This window comes from Colius striatus, chromosome 4, assembly GCF_028858725.1.
Source record: "Colius striatus isolate bColStr4 chromosome 4, bColStr4.1.hap1, whole genome shotgun sequence".
Lineage (NCBI taxonomy): Eukaryota > Metazoa > Chordata > Aves > Coliiformes > Coliidae > Colius > Colius striatus.
Genome location: NC_084762.1, coordinates 57,165,854 through 57,180,756, shown reverse-complemented (window position 1 = coordinate 57,180,756; position 14,903 = coordinate 57,165,854). Strand labels below are relative to the sequence as shown.

At 43.1% G+C, this 14,903-nt stretch overlaps 1 protein-coding gene across 3 annotated transcripts in view; it reads right to left on the bottom strand.

Moving 5' to 3' along the window:
• LYN (LYN proto-oncogene, Src family tyrosine kinase) overlaps window positions 1-14,903 on the bottom strand; it is a 53,951-nt gene that overhangs the window by 2,150 nt on the left and 36,898 nt on the right. For all 3 annotated transcript variants that reach the window (XM_061996056.1, XM_061996058.1, XM_061996057.1), the window contains exons 11-12: window positions 6,412-6,565; window positions 4,527-4,658 (exon numbers count right to left, since the gene is read on the bottom strand). In XM_061996056.1, the coding sequence (XP_061852040.1) occupies window positions 4,527-4,658; window positions 6,412-6,565 (286 nt within the window). The remainder of the gene's footprint in view (window positions 1-4,526; window positions 4,659-6,411; window positions 6,566-14,903) is intronic.

Sequence of the window (14,903 nt, the reverse complement as noted above, 5' to 3'; positions counted from 1 at the left end):
TACCTTAGCTTTTGTGTAAGTGTTGCTGATTGCAAGATACTGGACATAGTCACTTGTGATACCAGATACCACGCAATTTCCCCTCCTATCTTCCTCATCCTATTCCTATTGTGCAAAACCCTCCTTCCAGCTGTGCTGAGCTTTGTGTTGTTTTCCTGTTGCAGTTTTCTTTCAGAGTAACTCACAGAAGGGCATGCTGAGCCTCACTACATGCCAGCTAATGGGACAGGAGAGAGAGCTGCCCTGGATTCCATCCTCCTTTCTACTCCCACCCCCCCACCACCAGCCTTTTGTAAATCCTTGAAAAATTGGTTCACAGAACAATTTTGACACCTACTCCTGGAAGGTGAGCTATGCCAGGGTGAAGGAAAAGGCTTACCACCTCCTACCCAGAAACCTGCCATGCAGATTGTCCCTTCCTCTGGCATAACTCTGCCAGAATTACCTTCTCCAGGATACAGGCTCTAAGCTTTCTGTACTCCAGTGAATGCTGGAATGCTATTTCTTTCAATGGCATCCAGGAAACACCTGTGCTTTAGCCTAAACATTTGCTACCACCAAGGAAGACCTTCTCTTTTGAGAAGGGTATTGCAGACCCCATGGCCTCTGGCTGTTCCTCAGGCTGTGTTCCATGTGGCTCATTGCTGCCCAAGACTCCAGTTTCTGATGGTTTTCTCAGGCAGCTTGGCCTCTGGTCAGGCATGTGCCTGACATCCACTGCTCCTGCAGACAGCAGCTCCCAAAAGGTGCAGGGAGAGCAGCTGCACTTTGCTCACAGGAGGGGGAACAGGTCATGCCCCAAGCAAGCTCAGCAGAGGTGCTGCTCCCTCGCATGCTTGGTGACTGTGCAGCTCTGTTGCTGCAGACTGTGTGGATCTTTGCACATATTACCTGTCTACTAAAGCCTAAAGCTATGATTTAAGCCACTTGGCAGGTGGGGAGACACTTTTGAATTCCAACCAACCAAATGATGACTTTATCCGGTATAACTGCTTTGATTATTTAGGATGATGATGGTTCATAAAGTAGACTTCAAGCCTTTTGGCTTTAACCTATTCTAAAAATACTGTCAGCTAGGTAATCTGAGTCTGGGTTGGAGTGCTTACTTTGGGCACATCTTCTGTATTTTCAGTTCCTCTTTGGAAGGAGGAGTGAAGATTTCCTGAGCTAATATTACACACGTGTAGGGGAAAAAAAGAAGTACTTTGAAGGCAGCAGTGGAATGGCACGTTGTCATATGGTAAGAAATTGCTGCTGGATAAAGACAAAGTAGCTGGAGGAAGAAAGTCAATAAAGCATTTTATAGAGAGTAGTGATCTGACTGCTCCAGCTTAAAGAAATGGATTGTATATAATGTAGGCAGTAAAACAATTATTCATACTACACAAGGCGTAATTAACCATGTGCTGCTACATGAGGACTGCTGCTACTGAGCTTTTGTGCAGAACAGGGCTCATTCTGTGGTTTTAAGTGCTTTATAGGCTTGTGCTTAGATCTAATGTTTGCAGGACTGATTGTTACATTCTGAATGCCAAGGACAAAGCCTGTGTTGCAGCTAACCTGCAGGAAAACTATCTGCTAAATAACTATTTAAGTTCACAAGACAAAAATGAAAATACTTTTCTCAGTATTCCACAGTAAATCCATCACGAACGTACTAAAAGCTCACCTGACTACCCCCCAGGCCCAGCAGTAGTCTCAAAGTAAATTTGTCTTCTTTAATTACTATATTTTTTAAGTTTTTGTGGCTAGAGAACTACTTGTCTCAACAAAACTACAGCATAAGCAGTAAAATAAAGATATCTCAGATGCATATTTGTTATATTTAACACCTTCTTAAATGACAGCGAAGGACATTTAAGGTTTGGTACATGTCTATGCTGTGGTACCTGTTAAGCTTTATAGATAGAGACATTTTTCTCTCTGTTAGAACCTGGGAAATGATATGAACAGGGTGATACGGTGGAAGAATCCCACCGTGGAGACAGTGGTGTATCTTGGGAAGAGCAGCAGACATAACTGGAAAGCAAACAGGGATGTTGCCAGTATTTGACATACTATGTAATCACCTGGAAATTAGTTTTAACAACCCATTCAACTTATTTGCCCAGATAATCAGCTACTTTGTTTCATATTTCAGAGGCAGTTCCTGAAACTACAGCCCCACTAACTGCTTTGAGTTTCACAGGAAGAGAAACAGATGATGGAATTTAAGAAGAAAGGTCAACATTTCTTGGCTGGAAACGTTTCCTACCACGTTGCCTGTCTAGATTTTCTTCACAGGTATGAACCACTTGCCAGTTTCAACTAAAACTGTTTCACATGCAGCTTTATGCTGAATACTCTCTAACTGCTGGAGCTGGTTAATAGTTGAAAATAATACTTCGAAGCATTCCCATTAGAACTGAAAAATTTACTGTTTCTCTCCTGTGACTGCCGATTACAACCTACCGCCAGGTTACTCTTGCCATGCTGGGGTAATTTGCCCAAACCTCTCACGTCTCTTCTTGTAAAGTAGATGGGTCACCCATCTATTTTGCCATCCTCCTGATTCTTCAGTATCAACTTTCAGTCTTACAGGCTATTTGAATTTATACTTCTCTTTAAACCCGACATATCTTAATGTTCCAGTTTAATGCAAGCAATGCCTGCAAACAATTAAAATCTTCCAGTGTGCGGCCACAAGGCTTCTGCTTCTAATTGCTGGTTGACAAATGAATCCACTGCGTACAGCCTATTCATGGTGCTCATAAAACTGCTTACATATTTTAAATATTGCCCAGACTTCCTCTAGAAGAGATATTTTCCCACGCTAGTACAGCAATACTGTATCTGCTCTACAGATTGGTTTTGTTCTTAAAATAACATGAGACGTTTCACAGAGGTAAAGAGAGAGCAGACTGAATGAAGGACTGGATAGAGGGTTGTATTTTTGTAGTGCTGCTTCCCAGGTGAGCTCGTAGGTTTGCTCAGGGAGGAGCAATTTTTAAGGCATCCAGAAATAACCTTATGAGTCCAGCTCAGTGAAGGCAACTGTTTTTGCATCCCTAGGCCTGTGCTAACGGGGAAAAAAAGTATCCTGACTGTAGGATATCCTGACATGTTACTCTGCTGCGTACAGCTCGCATCTGATCCTTCCTGGGGACAGGAGTAGTGTTCAGAATGGCTTTGAGAGGACTTGCTGCTCAGTCACATATTTTATAGCCCTTACCTAAAAGCCAACCCAGAGCATATGTTTAAACACTTGGCTGTGCAAGCAGCCCTATCGCCTCTTGAAGTTGAGGGGGCTACACTTGAGCTTAAGTGCTTTCCTGGACCGGAGCCCCACCGAGCAATGAGAATGTCTGGTTTGGCTCTACCTCTTGTATGGAAAGCTGATATGCTCTTCCATAACAAGAGTGTAAAGTTGGCTGCCATCAGGCCTTCTCCCCTGGCTGAGTCTCATGGGAGGTCCAGTCTCCCTGTGCCCAGGGCCTTGAGCTTACTGTCATTTCAGGGACTTGGGGCCATCCCTTTGCCATCTCTGGCACTTCAGGTTGCAGAATTCCAGCTGCCCACAAAGTGGTGGTGAAAATGTTTTCACCGTTTAAACAGCAGGAGCTGCTGCACTGGAAGTGCTGGCAAAGCTTTGCTTGGATGAAAGATCTGCTCTCCCTTTAGTGCCTGTAAACTGCAGGACTTTAGGGTTCTTTTCAGAAGTTCCTCCATGTACGAGCAGTGCAGTACAGGTGACCATGGCTGTACTTTCCCCATTTGCTCATAAAAGAGAATCTAGGTCAATTTTCCGTAACCTCAGTGAGCTTAAATGAAGGCAGTTGGCTGCCCAAATTAATCAGCTGTGCCTGAGATGTGACAATTTTGTGTGCATTAAAATCCCCTTCATACTAGCTGTCTCTGTGTGCTGGAACCATTAATAGGTATCTCGTTTAGCAGAAGGAAAAATGAAATGTGAAGCACAACCCTTTCACAGGTACTTAACGCAGCCACAGCTGCTGTGCCCCTCTGTGGCCTCGTACCTGAACCTCCAGGAACAACTAAGAGTCAACATTCCCAGTGGTGTGTCAGCAATGCTTGAGGGGCTGCTTTCAGATTCATTCAGATTAGCCAATGTTGACAAATTATTACAGCCTATTTGCTTCTGAAAACATGCTTCCTCAGGACTTTCACCCCTGCCAGCTGACACAGCACCATCAGAAGGTGTAGCACTGCACTCTGGCTCTGGTACTGTGCAGCTTCCCACAAAGCCAGGGTCCGGCAGCATTTGCTGCAGTTGTAACACCTTTGGAATAGAGGAAAAATGACTGCAGGTTCATGCTGCCATTAGGCTTTGTGCTAAACTTTACCTTGGAGAGGCACATGGTTTACACACGTGGTGACTGGGAGCATTCAAAGCAATAATGTTACCTGCCAGGCATTTTCCAAATGGCTGCAGTTGCTAGTGTTAGATGCCAGCTCTTCCCTTTGTCTTTGCTTTTTTTAACCCCAAACCATAGACACTGAGTAACAGTATAAACACAGACCAGTACCTGGATAAGGAATCTTTCCGTATGTAACGATTTCATAGAGGAGAATCCCAAATGACCACACGTCAGATTTAATCGTGAAAGATCCATAGTTAATTGCCTCTGGTGCCGTCCATTTAATAGGGAATTTTGCACCTGAAAAAAGTACAGTCTCTGTCAGGCAACGGCAAATTTAAACACTCAATATCAGGTCACAAAAAGGTCTTAACTTTCCTATGATGCTGCCAGATTAACAAAGTTACCGGCAACTCCTGTCCAAGAGTTAGCTGCAGAGATGTGCTGCAGGATGCACATTGCCACACTGCGTGTCCCACATCAGAGGTGCAAAGAAGGTCTCAAGTCACACATAGCACCTTTTGACTCTCAGGTATGGGGATTTTTTGCTAACGTTACAGTCACCGTTTTCCTTTCTGCTCAGTGGTCAGGCAACAATCTTACAATTCCCACCACTTGGAACTTTGCAAGAATTTAACTAACTTTTCCTGCTTTAAAGAAAGTCAGTCTGCCTTCAACATACACTGTAACCCATTTTACATTCAGCCATAGATGCAAAAGCAGTAGCAAGTCACATCTTAAAAAAAATCATACCTTAAAATACTGTCTTTTATGTCTAATTAGCCGGTGCTAGAAAATCTCATAGAAAAGCAAACTCCTGGTTAAATAAGAAAAGTTCATGCAGCCTTGATGTGGGGAATATTACATTAGCTCTTCAACAACAAAGAGTAATACAAGCAGGTTATCTCTGTGCCCTTTTTAGCCTGTTCTCGTTTTGGCACAAAGTGCCAGGTAAGATGGGAAACTTTTCTGAATGGCAAAAAATGCCATTAAAGAAACTTGACATAAAGGATTTATAACCTAAAAGGTTCACTTAATCAATATACAACATCCACAGCTAGCTAAAAATCACAGCTATGGCTTCTGTACCTCTGAAAACTGCTTAATCAGATCCTGCCCTCTGATCTACTCAATTACTGTTACCCAGTGACTGCTGAAGAGCTCATCTTCCTTTAATCTCATCTGTAGTGCATTGTTCTCTTTCTTCCTCATGCCTTACTTCTTCCCCCCTGGTCTTACATTACCACAGTTTCCATGCAGACTGTGTAAAAATATGAGATGGTATCTTTAAAAGGAGAGGGGGAAGGCCTGCCAACAAACCTGCTCTGCACAGTGACCCCAACCCAACGCCTCCTGTGCATGGAAGCACAAAAACCTTCTCACTGCAACGCCCTGACTACGAACTTCTTGAGAAGCTCCTTGGCGATGTTAGTGAAACACACAAGGCAAAGCTCAGGCAGACGTGGCTGCACTGCTAGGATTTCCCCTCTTGCCAGGCGCGACCCTGCTGTGATGGACGTCACCTCCCACCTGCATGTGCTCGAGAAGTGACGCAGCCCTTTGTGTAGCAGCAACGCTGCTCTTCCTAAAGCAGCTTCAAGAGGTGACCAGTTCTGCTGAAGGTGTTCTGTGTTCCTGTTCCCAGCCACTCCACCTGCTAGGGCTCTTTCCTTTCCCCGACTGAAAGGAGGTGCCTTTGGCACTTAAGCATGAGAGAAGGAAATAAGAGCCCATTGTCCTGGCATTTAATTCAGTGGGATGGAAGCTGTGGCTGTGCAATTATTTGTTCAATTTAGAAAAAAAATACTCTCAGAAAAGGACTCTCAGTTTCCTTTGTGCTTCAAATCACTTTAAAACAAACTCCTCAGAAAGCCTGAGGAGCACAGAAAGGTTTTTTGCTTCCTTGTTCTTTGTAAAACTTGTTGGCATTGGAAAGCTGCCTCTCCAAAGTTACCGTGGTACTTTTTTGTCCTTGGTGACAATGTTATTGTTAGATACAACCTCACTGACTCCCAGAGGATGAAGTTTGGAAGGCAAAAATAAAAATACATACCTTCCCTCGCTGTGTATTCGTTGTCTTCAATGACTCGTGCTAATCCAAAATCAGCGATTTTGCACATCAGTAAGTCTGACACCAGGACATTCGCTGCTCTCAAGTCTCGATGGATGTAATTTTTCCTTTCTATATATGCCATCCCCTCTGCAATCTGTAACCAAAGAAATGGCTGCATCACAAAGAGTTTGGCCAGCAGGTTGAGGGAGGTTCTGTTCCCCCTCTACTCTGCCCTGGTGGGGACTCATCTGGAGTCCTGTGTCCAGTTCTGGGCTTCCCAGCTCAAGCGGGACAGGGAACTGCTGGATAGAGTCCAGCACAAGGTCACCAAGATGATCAGGGGACTGGAACATCTTTCATACGAGGAAAGGCTGTGGGAACTGGGGCTGTTTAGTCTGGAGAAGAGGAGACTGAGGGGGGATCTCATTAACATTTACAAGTATATAAATGGTGGCTGTCAAGAAGTTGGAACATCACTTTATTTTTTTAATTGTATCTAGTGGCAGGACAAGGGGCAATGGAAAGAAACTGGAACACAAAAAGTTCCATTTAAACATGAGAAAAAACTATTTCACTGTGAGGGTGATGGAGCAGTGGCACAGGCTGCCCAGGGAGGGTGTGGAGTCTCCTTCCTTGGATGTCTGGATGCATTCCTGTGCAATGTGATCTAGGTGACCCTGCTTCTGCAGGGGAGTTGGACTAGATGATCTCTAAAGGTCCCTTCCAACCCCTACCATTCTGTGATTCTATGACTGCTTTTTGCTATTTCAACACCACACTCCACCATCGGCAGGTCTGAGTTCTCTGTTCTTCCAAGATATCAGCAAAGCTGCATCCATTTATTCATTACCAGTACTTTTGGGGCATTTTTTGGATGGAAGCAAGGAAGGAGTGATTGCCATGGAAAACCTGTGTGTAGATCTAGTCCTGCAAAACCAAACTTACAGTAGCAGCTTTGAAAGAATTGTTTGGGTGAGTAACAGGTGGTGGGATTAGAGATGTATTAGCGACATTTCCTGAAACAAAATCTTAATGAAAACATCCCCAAGATATCTACTAAAATATTCTCTTCTCCAAATTATTAACCAGATTGTTTTCCCAATACTAAGAAAATGGAAAAAATTAAGTTGTTAAACAAGATACAAGCCTTTTCTAGAGACTGATGAAGCAACAGTCCAGATAGAGTTAAAAAACCCCTCAGTAACTGACTATTTACCCAGGGTAGGCCCAGACAATCAGGAAGTAATTACTGAGATAGGGCAAACAATTTTATTTTCTTCTACAACACCACGTACCACGTACCACATGAGGAGTGTTTGGCAACAGTCAGCTCCCAGATACTATCATAAGTAAATTTAATTTGTGTTTCAGCAGACCAAATTAATTTCCAAACTAAATTAAAGATGATTAACGTCCTAAAAATATGAAATGGGGATAATTTCTTCAGTATTTACCTAGACTGCCTATTTTTTTCTCCCTCTGAAGGTAAACATTTAATTTTTTAAGAAAAAAAGTAGCTGAAATAACAGCTTCTAAACTCAGAGCAGTAAAACTGGTGTGTAGATTGTAGTCTGTCCAAAGGTTTAATAGGAGCTAGGAAAAAAAATAAACTCAGTGCTTATGAGCTGTCAATATTTCTCTTCCCTGTGAGACTCTGGCCATGGGTGATTCCCAGGTGAGGCCCACTGTCCAACCTGTGCCGCAGGTCCCTCCCCAGGATGCCTGTGGGTGGGTGAATCACAGACAGCTCTCAGATTTGCTAATGAAGCAGCAGTAAAGCAATCAGGATCCCTTCTCCAGTGCCATTCCCCAACACAGCCATAAATAGGTTCTTTCCACTCGAGGAGATCCCTCCTCAGCACCCGCAGTGCTGGTTTCAGCTGTGCAGCAAAGCGGACAGGAGCAGCCGACCAAACGTTAAGGAAACACATCACTTCTGCTTATCCATTTTTAAGAAGTCCCCGAGGGGTACTGTAAAGCCACTTAAAACACAAAACCTCATGGGCTTTGTTCCTCTTTTTTGGTATAGGCAATGGAAAAAAAAAATCGAGCCACTTGCCCTCCCACCACCTTCCACTGCAAACCTCTTCTTACAAAACCAGTACAGGCTTCGCAGCAGACTGTTAGATTTGCCCTTGTACAATGCAGGGGGGGTTTCTCACACCAAACCATAAAGAAACTCCAATGATGAAGAGAATGAAAGAACACCTGCAGTTCACATTTTCTAGAAATGAGACATTTATAGTGAAGGAAGCAGCCACTAGTGAATAATTGCCATGGAGAGCCTTACGAGATACTTACAAAATAGTAGTAGTTGATTAGCATCTGCCCTGCCTCTCACCTCCCTGTGTGATTACTTGGGTTTGGGGAGGAATGAGAGATGAAAGAGAAGGTTTTGGTCTAAGATCAATGCTGAGATTGGACTGGCCAGCCTGGCAGATACAACTAAAATGCAGACAGGTCCCCTAATGTCCTATTTCCTATGATCTAGGTGACCCTGCTTCTGAAGGGGGGTTGGACTAGATGACCTATAAAGGTCCCTTCCAATCCCTACCATTCTATGAATGTCACTAAAAATATGTCAACCATCACAAAAGAATCAACTTTCCTCCTACTTCCCTGCAGAGATTTAACATTTAGGGGAACTGCTGGCTGGGGAATGCAGAACCACTTCACCAAGAGATGTTCGTGATAGTGGTATTTAGTTTCCAAGTCCAACCAAGCAAAGCCCTTGAAAATACTATTTTATTTCCTCCTGTTTGTGCCAGACTCACTGAAGTCATCATCTGATTAGTCACATAAGAAGAATGTGACATCAAACAATCCATTACATTTTCAGCAAATACATTTCTGTGAAATTGCAGGACAATAGGTTTGACTGCATGGAATCAGAGAAATTCAAAGGGATGTGCAAGCACTTGGGCATGCAAAACCAAAAAAATATCACAAATAGGGGAAGGATAATGGACAAGGAATTTTGAATGGGAGAAAGAGGGGAAACAGAGCAACTGGACAACTGAATTCACAGATCTAGTCATGTTAAACCTTTGCGAGAGGAGAGGAGAGGAGAGGAGAGGAGAGGAGAGGAGAGGAGAGGAGAGGAGAGGAGAGGAGAGGAGAGGAGAGGAAAAGAATATTTTGATTAAGGGAATAGGTGTAAGAGCCCATGTGATAACTCTTTATGATAATTGTTGGGTTTTCATTGCCAAACAATGTCTTAAAGGTAGAAAAAAACCCATGGGAACAAAAGAAAATTAAAGCCTTTTCCCCTCTCTTTTGATGATCATTGGTACCTGTCAAGATTGTTCGGCTACACATAAGTAATGCTCAGAAGCAGGCTGGGAAAGCTCGTTTGGGTTTCTGGAAGATGTCTTGTGGCCTTTAAGATAAAATTCTGCCTACACAACTGTTCCCACCAAGAAGTGAGCAGCTTCCCCTTCCCCTTAATGAACTACTGACACGCTTCTAGAAATACCCGAGTTAGATCCTTTAAAAGCCACCAAACCAAGAAATCTCTGAATACTGGGAACTACGCAACCAGGGCAAGAATGATGAGTAACTGCCTAGCTCCTGGAAGAAATAAATCACTCTAGAAGAGAGCCTTCATACTGTAAAGCTTCAGCTACAAGTCCTGCAATAAATAAACAACTGGGAGCTGCAGTTCTGCAGACAGCTCTGTCACTCATTTGGGGCATGATTTCAGCTGACAATACTGGATCCTCTCTGTTTCTGCTCCTTTTACCTTTAAACCAGGGTAATTACTTAACTTTCCGGAACACTTGTGGGTCATTTCACAAATACGTATGAAACTCTTTCAAAATCTTGAAAGAAAATGGTGACAAAAGCATAAAACAAAGAGTGTTGCTGTGAAAACACACATTCTCTACTTTCTGACACAGTTTTTGTTGCTGCTGAAGGTGTTTGGAGAAAGCAGCAGAAGCAGTAGAGGACTTTGAAGCAGGGAGAGGAGAACCTCATAAACCATTAAACTAAACCACTGCTTCAGGAGAGGACACTTCAGTGTCACAGAAACGCTACACCTTCTGATAATGCAGAAACACTTGGTCAGAGAGTGAAACATCACAGCTCACAAAAAACACTTGGAGAGGTGGGAAGTTCTGTGCCTCTCTTTTTCAGAAGATGAAACAGCTTTTGTTTGGTTTTGGTTGGTTGGTGTTTTTTTTTTCTTCTACAAAAACAGAGAACTTCTGGATTCCTTCATGGCTCCATTTTTCAACTCAAAGACCTGTTTGATTTCAGCTTCCATTCCAAAGTCTGTGATCCTCATTTGCAAGAGTTACCGCAAACAAGCCATGTTTTACATACAGCTTGCAATGCTGATTCTTCATGCAGAGAGGGTTATGACAACATGGATTGTGTATAGTGGATTCTGCTTGTGTGTTTCTAGGCTCTATGTAAAAATGTGGAACACTAAAAAGGCCAGGTGGGTTTGTTTAGGCTCAGCCTGATAGGGCGCTTTTGCATCATGCCAAGAGCGTTGAGGAGGAAAACAGTACAGGCTGGGGGTTGAACTGCTGAAGAGCAGCTCTGCAGAGAGAGACCTGGGAGTCCTGATTGATAATAAACTAAACATGAGCCAGCAATGTGCCCTCGTGGGCAAGAAGGCCAATGGCATCCTGGGATGTATCAAGAAGAGAGTGGCCAGCAGGTCAAGGGAGGTTCTGTGTCCAGTTCTGGGCTCCTCAGCTCAAGAGGGACAGGGAAGTGCTGGAGAGAGTCCAGCGCAGGGCCACCAAGATGATCAGGGGTCTGGAACATCTTTCATATGAGGACAGGCTGTGGGAACTGGGGCTGTTTAGTCTAGAAAACAGGAGACTGAAGGAGGATCTTATTAACATTTACTAATATCTAAATGGTGGGTGTCAGGAGGTTGGATGTGTTCCACCTGGACATGTTCCTATGCGACCTGATCTAGGTGAACCTGCTTCTACAGGGCGGTTGAATTAGATGATCTCTAAAGGTCCCTTCCAACTCCTACCATTCTATGATTCTATGAAAACTAAGTGACAGGGATCATGAAAGAGAGAAATGAAAGGAAATGAAAGAGGGGCCAAATGTAAAGACTTTTTTTTTTTAATGAAAGAAATTTTAAACAACCTGCGAGGCTGCCAGCTACAGTCTCATAGGAAAAAAGTTCTGGAACAACCCCATCATCAAAACCCCGGCAATTACAAGGGCAGGTGCAAATCACATTTGTAAACGCAGTGCCTGATGAGGAAATGTTGGCCAAATCTTACATGGTCAGAAATACCCAAAAATGATGAAAACAAATGAAGAAGTATAAAATATTCCCAAATATGACAAAACCCTGAAGAGCCCACTCACAAAAAGCGCTGCAAATATTAAGTAAAAGGAGAAGTGCCACTAATAATAGGATGAGACCAAGGAAAACATTCACATTAAATGATTGATTAAAAGACTAAATGATGGAGAAGACTACATGTAAATTGTGAAGAGAAGTCTTTGAGTGTCTGCCTTTGCTTCAGTCTCCACTTAAAGGCCTAGTTGCTGTTGTGGCAATTGACAACTGCTGTAAAATAGTCACAAGCGCTACATCAGCATAACACCAATATTCAGTTTGCAGCAGTGTTTATCCTAAAGGTGAAGTCAGGAAAGGCTGCAAAGCCCTATTCCTCTTGCTCCAGTCAAGTGGCTATGTAATCAAAGCAGATCCACAGGGAAAATAGAAAATATTTTTAAAGTAACGTATATAATTATGCACTGCAACAGAGAGAGTATCATCAGACATAAAACTGAAAAGGAATATGGTGAAACTGCAGTGAAAATCTCCCAGTGCCAAATGAGAATGAAAACTAAGTCTGATTTAGGACTTCCCTTCCTCCTTCCCCTTAAAAAAGGGGTGATAAAGGGATTAAAACACTACATTAAAAAAAACCTCTCCGTTAATTTTACTCCAAGTTTATCATTACTTTAATGGCACTGTAGCCTTATAAGGCAGAAAGAAGAGTTGCCAGTGAAGCTGTAGATGATAAAGAAAGTATCAACACTGCATGGGAAAGAAGAAAGACTATTTTTTGACAAAGCTTTGACCAGTTTGAAAGTGATGACGTGAGTGTGCTCAGTAACAACTGATAGCATTTCCCTAACCACAGCCACCATGGATGTGTGTGCTACATGGTAGATAACAGATTTGCTTAAGAAGCAGGAAGAGTTTACACATGCAAGAGGTTCACTGAATTTATGGTGTCCATTTTCAGCAGATCTCATCAAACAGAAACAAATGCGACTTTAAGAATTGGGAGCTCTTTGGTTAAATGACCTCTGGGGCGAGGCAAAAAACAACTAGTAAAATTCAGATTTGGCCAGTGCTGAAAGAGCAAAGCTATTGCCTGTAGATGACCAAGAGGAATATACCCTTACAGTAGTTCTTCCTTGTGTTTATCCTTGTGTAAGTTCCATTTAAACACAAGGATAAACTACTTTCCTGTGAGGGTGAGGGAGCCCTGGCACAGGCTGCCCAGGGAGGGTGTGGAGTCTCCTTCTCTGGAGGTCTTCAAGACCTGCCTGGACATGTTCCTGTGTCACCTGATCTAGGTGACCCTGCTTCTGCAGGGAGGTTGGACTAGATGATCTCTAAAGGTCCCTTCCAACCCCTACCAGTCTGTGATTCTGTGAGTACGGGCGATGTCCGCTATCTTGGCCTGCTGTATTAGCAAGATTTGGCAGTATAGCTCATGGGCAAAGCAATAAATTTGCTTCCTGTCCAACTGGTAACTGAGAACCAATTTCTAAGAGCACCTATGGATTCCCTGAGCCCGCTGGCAGAGCTGAGGGGCAGAAGCCCCAGGAAGGGGAACTTGTCAGTCATGCAAGTTAAGGCCTGCCTGACACATGGCAGCTGTGATACCAGCCCTTGAGGTTGCAATGCTGCCAACCTACGCACCAGCAGTGGTCACACAGGCACGGAAGTGGGCTCAGGTTTTGTGACAATTCTGATGACTTCCACAGGAGATGCCACAACTGTGCTCTGTACAGGTAGCATGTGCTCAAAGATCTGTTTGCAAAACGCAGCTTCCTTTAAAATGTTCTAATTTCAGAGACTTCTAGCATCCATCTCTAGTGGATAAAATTGTCTTTGCCAGGGTGTAACTAACACTACATTTCCCCAGCCTCTACTCAAATGCATTCGTTAAAACACAAGAGATACTTCAGTTCTTTCAGAAGGCAGGCTGCTTTAGAGACTGAGCTGGATCACCTGCCTAGCAAGCATTTTCTTGCCATGTTTTCCACAAACCTAATTTCAAGAATTGTGATCGTTAGTACAGTAAACACCATCAGAATCCCGAATCTGCAGTGATTATTACCCAGTGACATTAGGGGCTCTCTACAATTGTGCTGAAACAAACTACGAACTCTTTCCACAAGAAAAATCTTGGTGTCTCTGTTCAAAAGTGCTGTTTGGACTGCAGCTGGAAATCCTCAGAGACACCTTCCTGAACATCTCTTTAAGATCACTCTGCAGCCCAATGCATGGCTTGCTCTCAAGGCTTGCTGTTGATAGTCTACATCTTGTGTGAAGAGAGGGACTTGTCCTATCACCTGTGCTGCACAAGGTCCTGGCCTCTGAGGCCAAGGGCAGGAACTGGCTCTGAGAGGCTGCTGTCAGACCAGAGTGACAAACGGTGTCCATTCAAGTGACTTAACCTTCAAAGTGTTGAAAATGACAATTACAGACTCCTGTCATACTGGAAGTGATTTACCCGAGTTGTACACAGTTGCTCTCTAGTTCATTAAGCTTTTTAAGCCTTGAATTTCTGAAAACATTCCTAAGTCCAAGAAAAAGGTCTGCTATGAAAACACATGTGATTTCCTACACACATCCCAGGTCACCTTTACATCACTGCTCACAGGTGTTCTTATCTCCCTTGAATTTTACACACTATTTTCAGAGCCAATTTCTTTTCTTGCCCATGGTTACTCCTCTCTCTAGACCACAAACTGGGAGATCCAGCAGGTTTCCACATCTACAAAGCTTTTGCCTCACTAAATTCTAAAGTTACCCAAAGAGTTCAGAAAACAGCCTATAGCTACACTGGACCAACAATTACAGCAAAATCAGCTCCTGCAATGAATCTGTTGTATAAAACTATCTAAATATGTAACACATAATATACCATAGAATAGTATAGTTCCAGTTTGAAAGGACCTCCAAAAATCATCTAGTCCAATTGCTTGACCACTTCAGTCCACTTTGATTCTGTGTTTTTAAGGGCATTGTCCAAATGCCACTGAAACACTGACAGGCCTGGGGCATCAACCACCTCTCTAGGAAGCCTCTTCCAGTGTTTGACCACCCTCTTGGTAATGAAATGTTTCCTAATACCTACAATCTTATCTTTATTTAAACAGCAATAGTTAAAAAAACAGTTATATAATATTTTATAGCTTTTTTGTTGTTGTTGTTAGAAATTGCTAACGTTTTACTACATATTTTTAAAGTTTTCTCATCT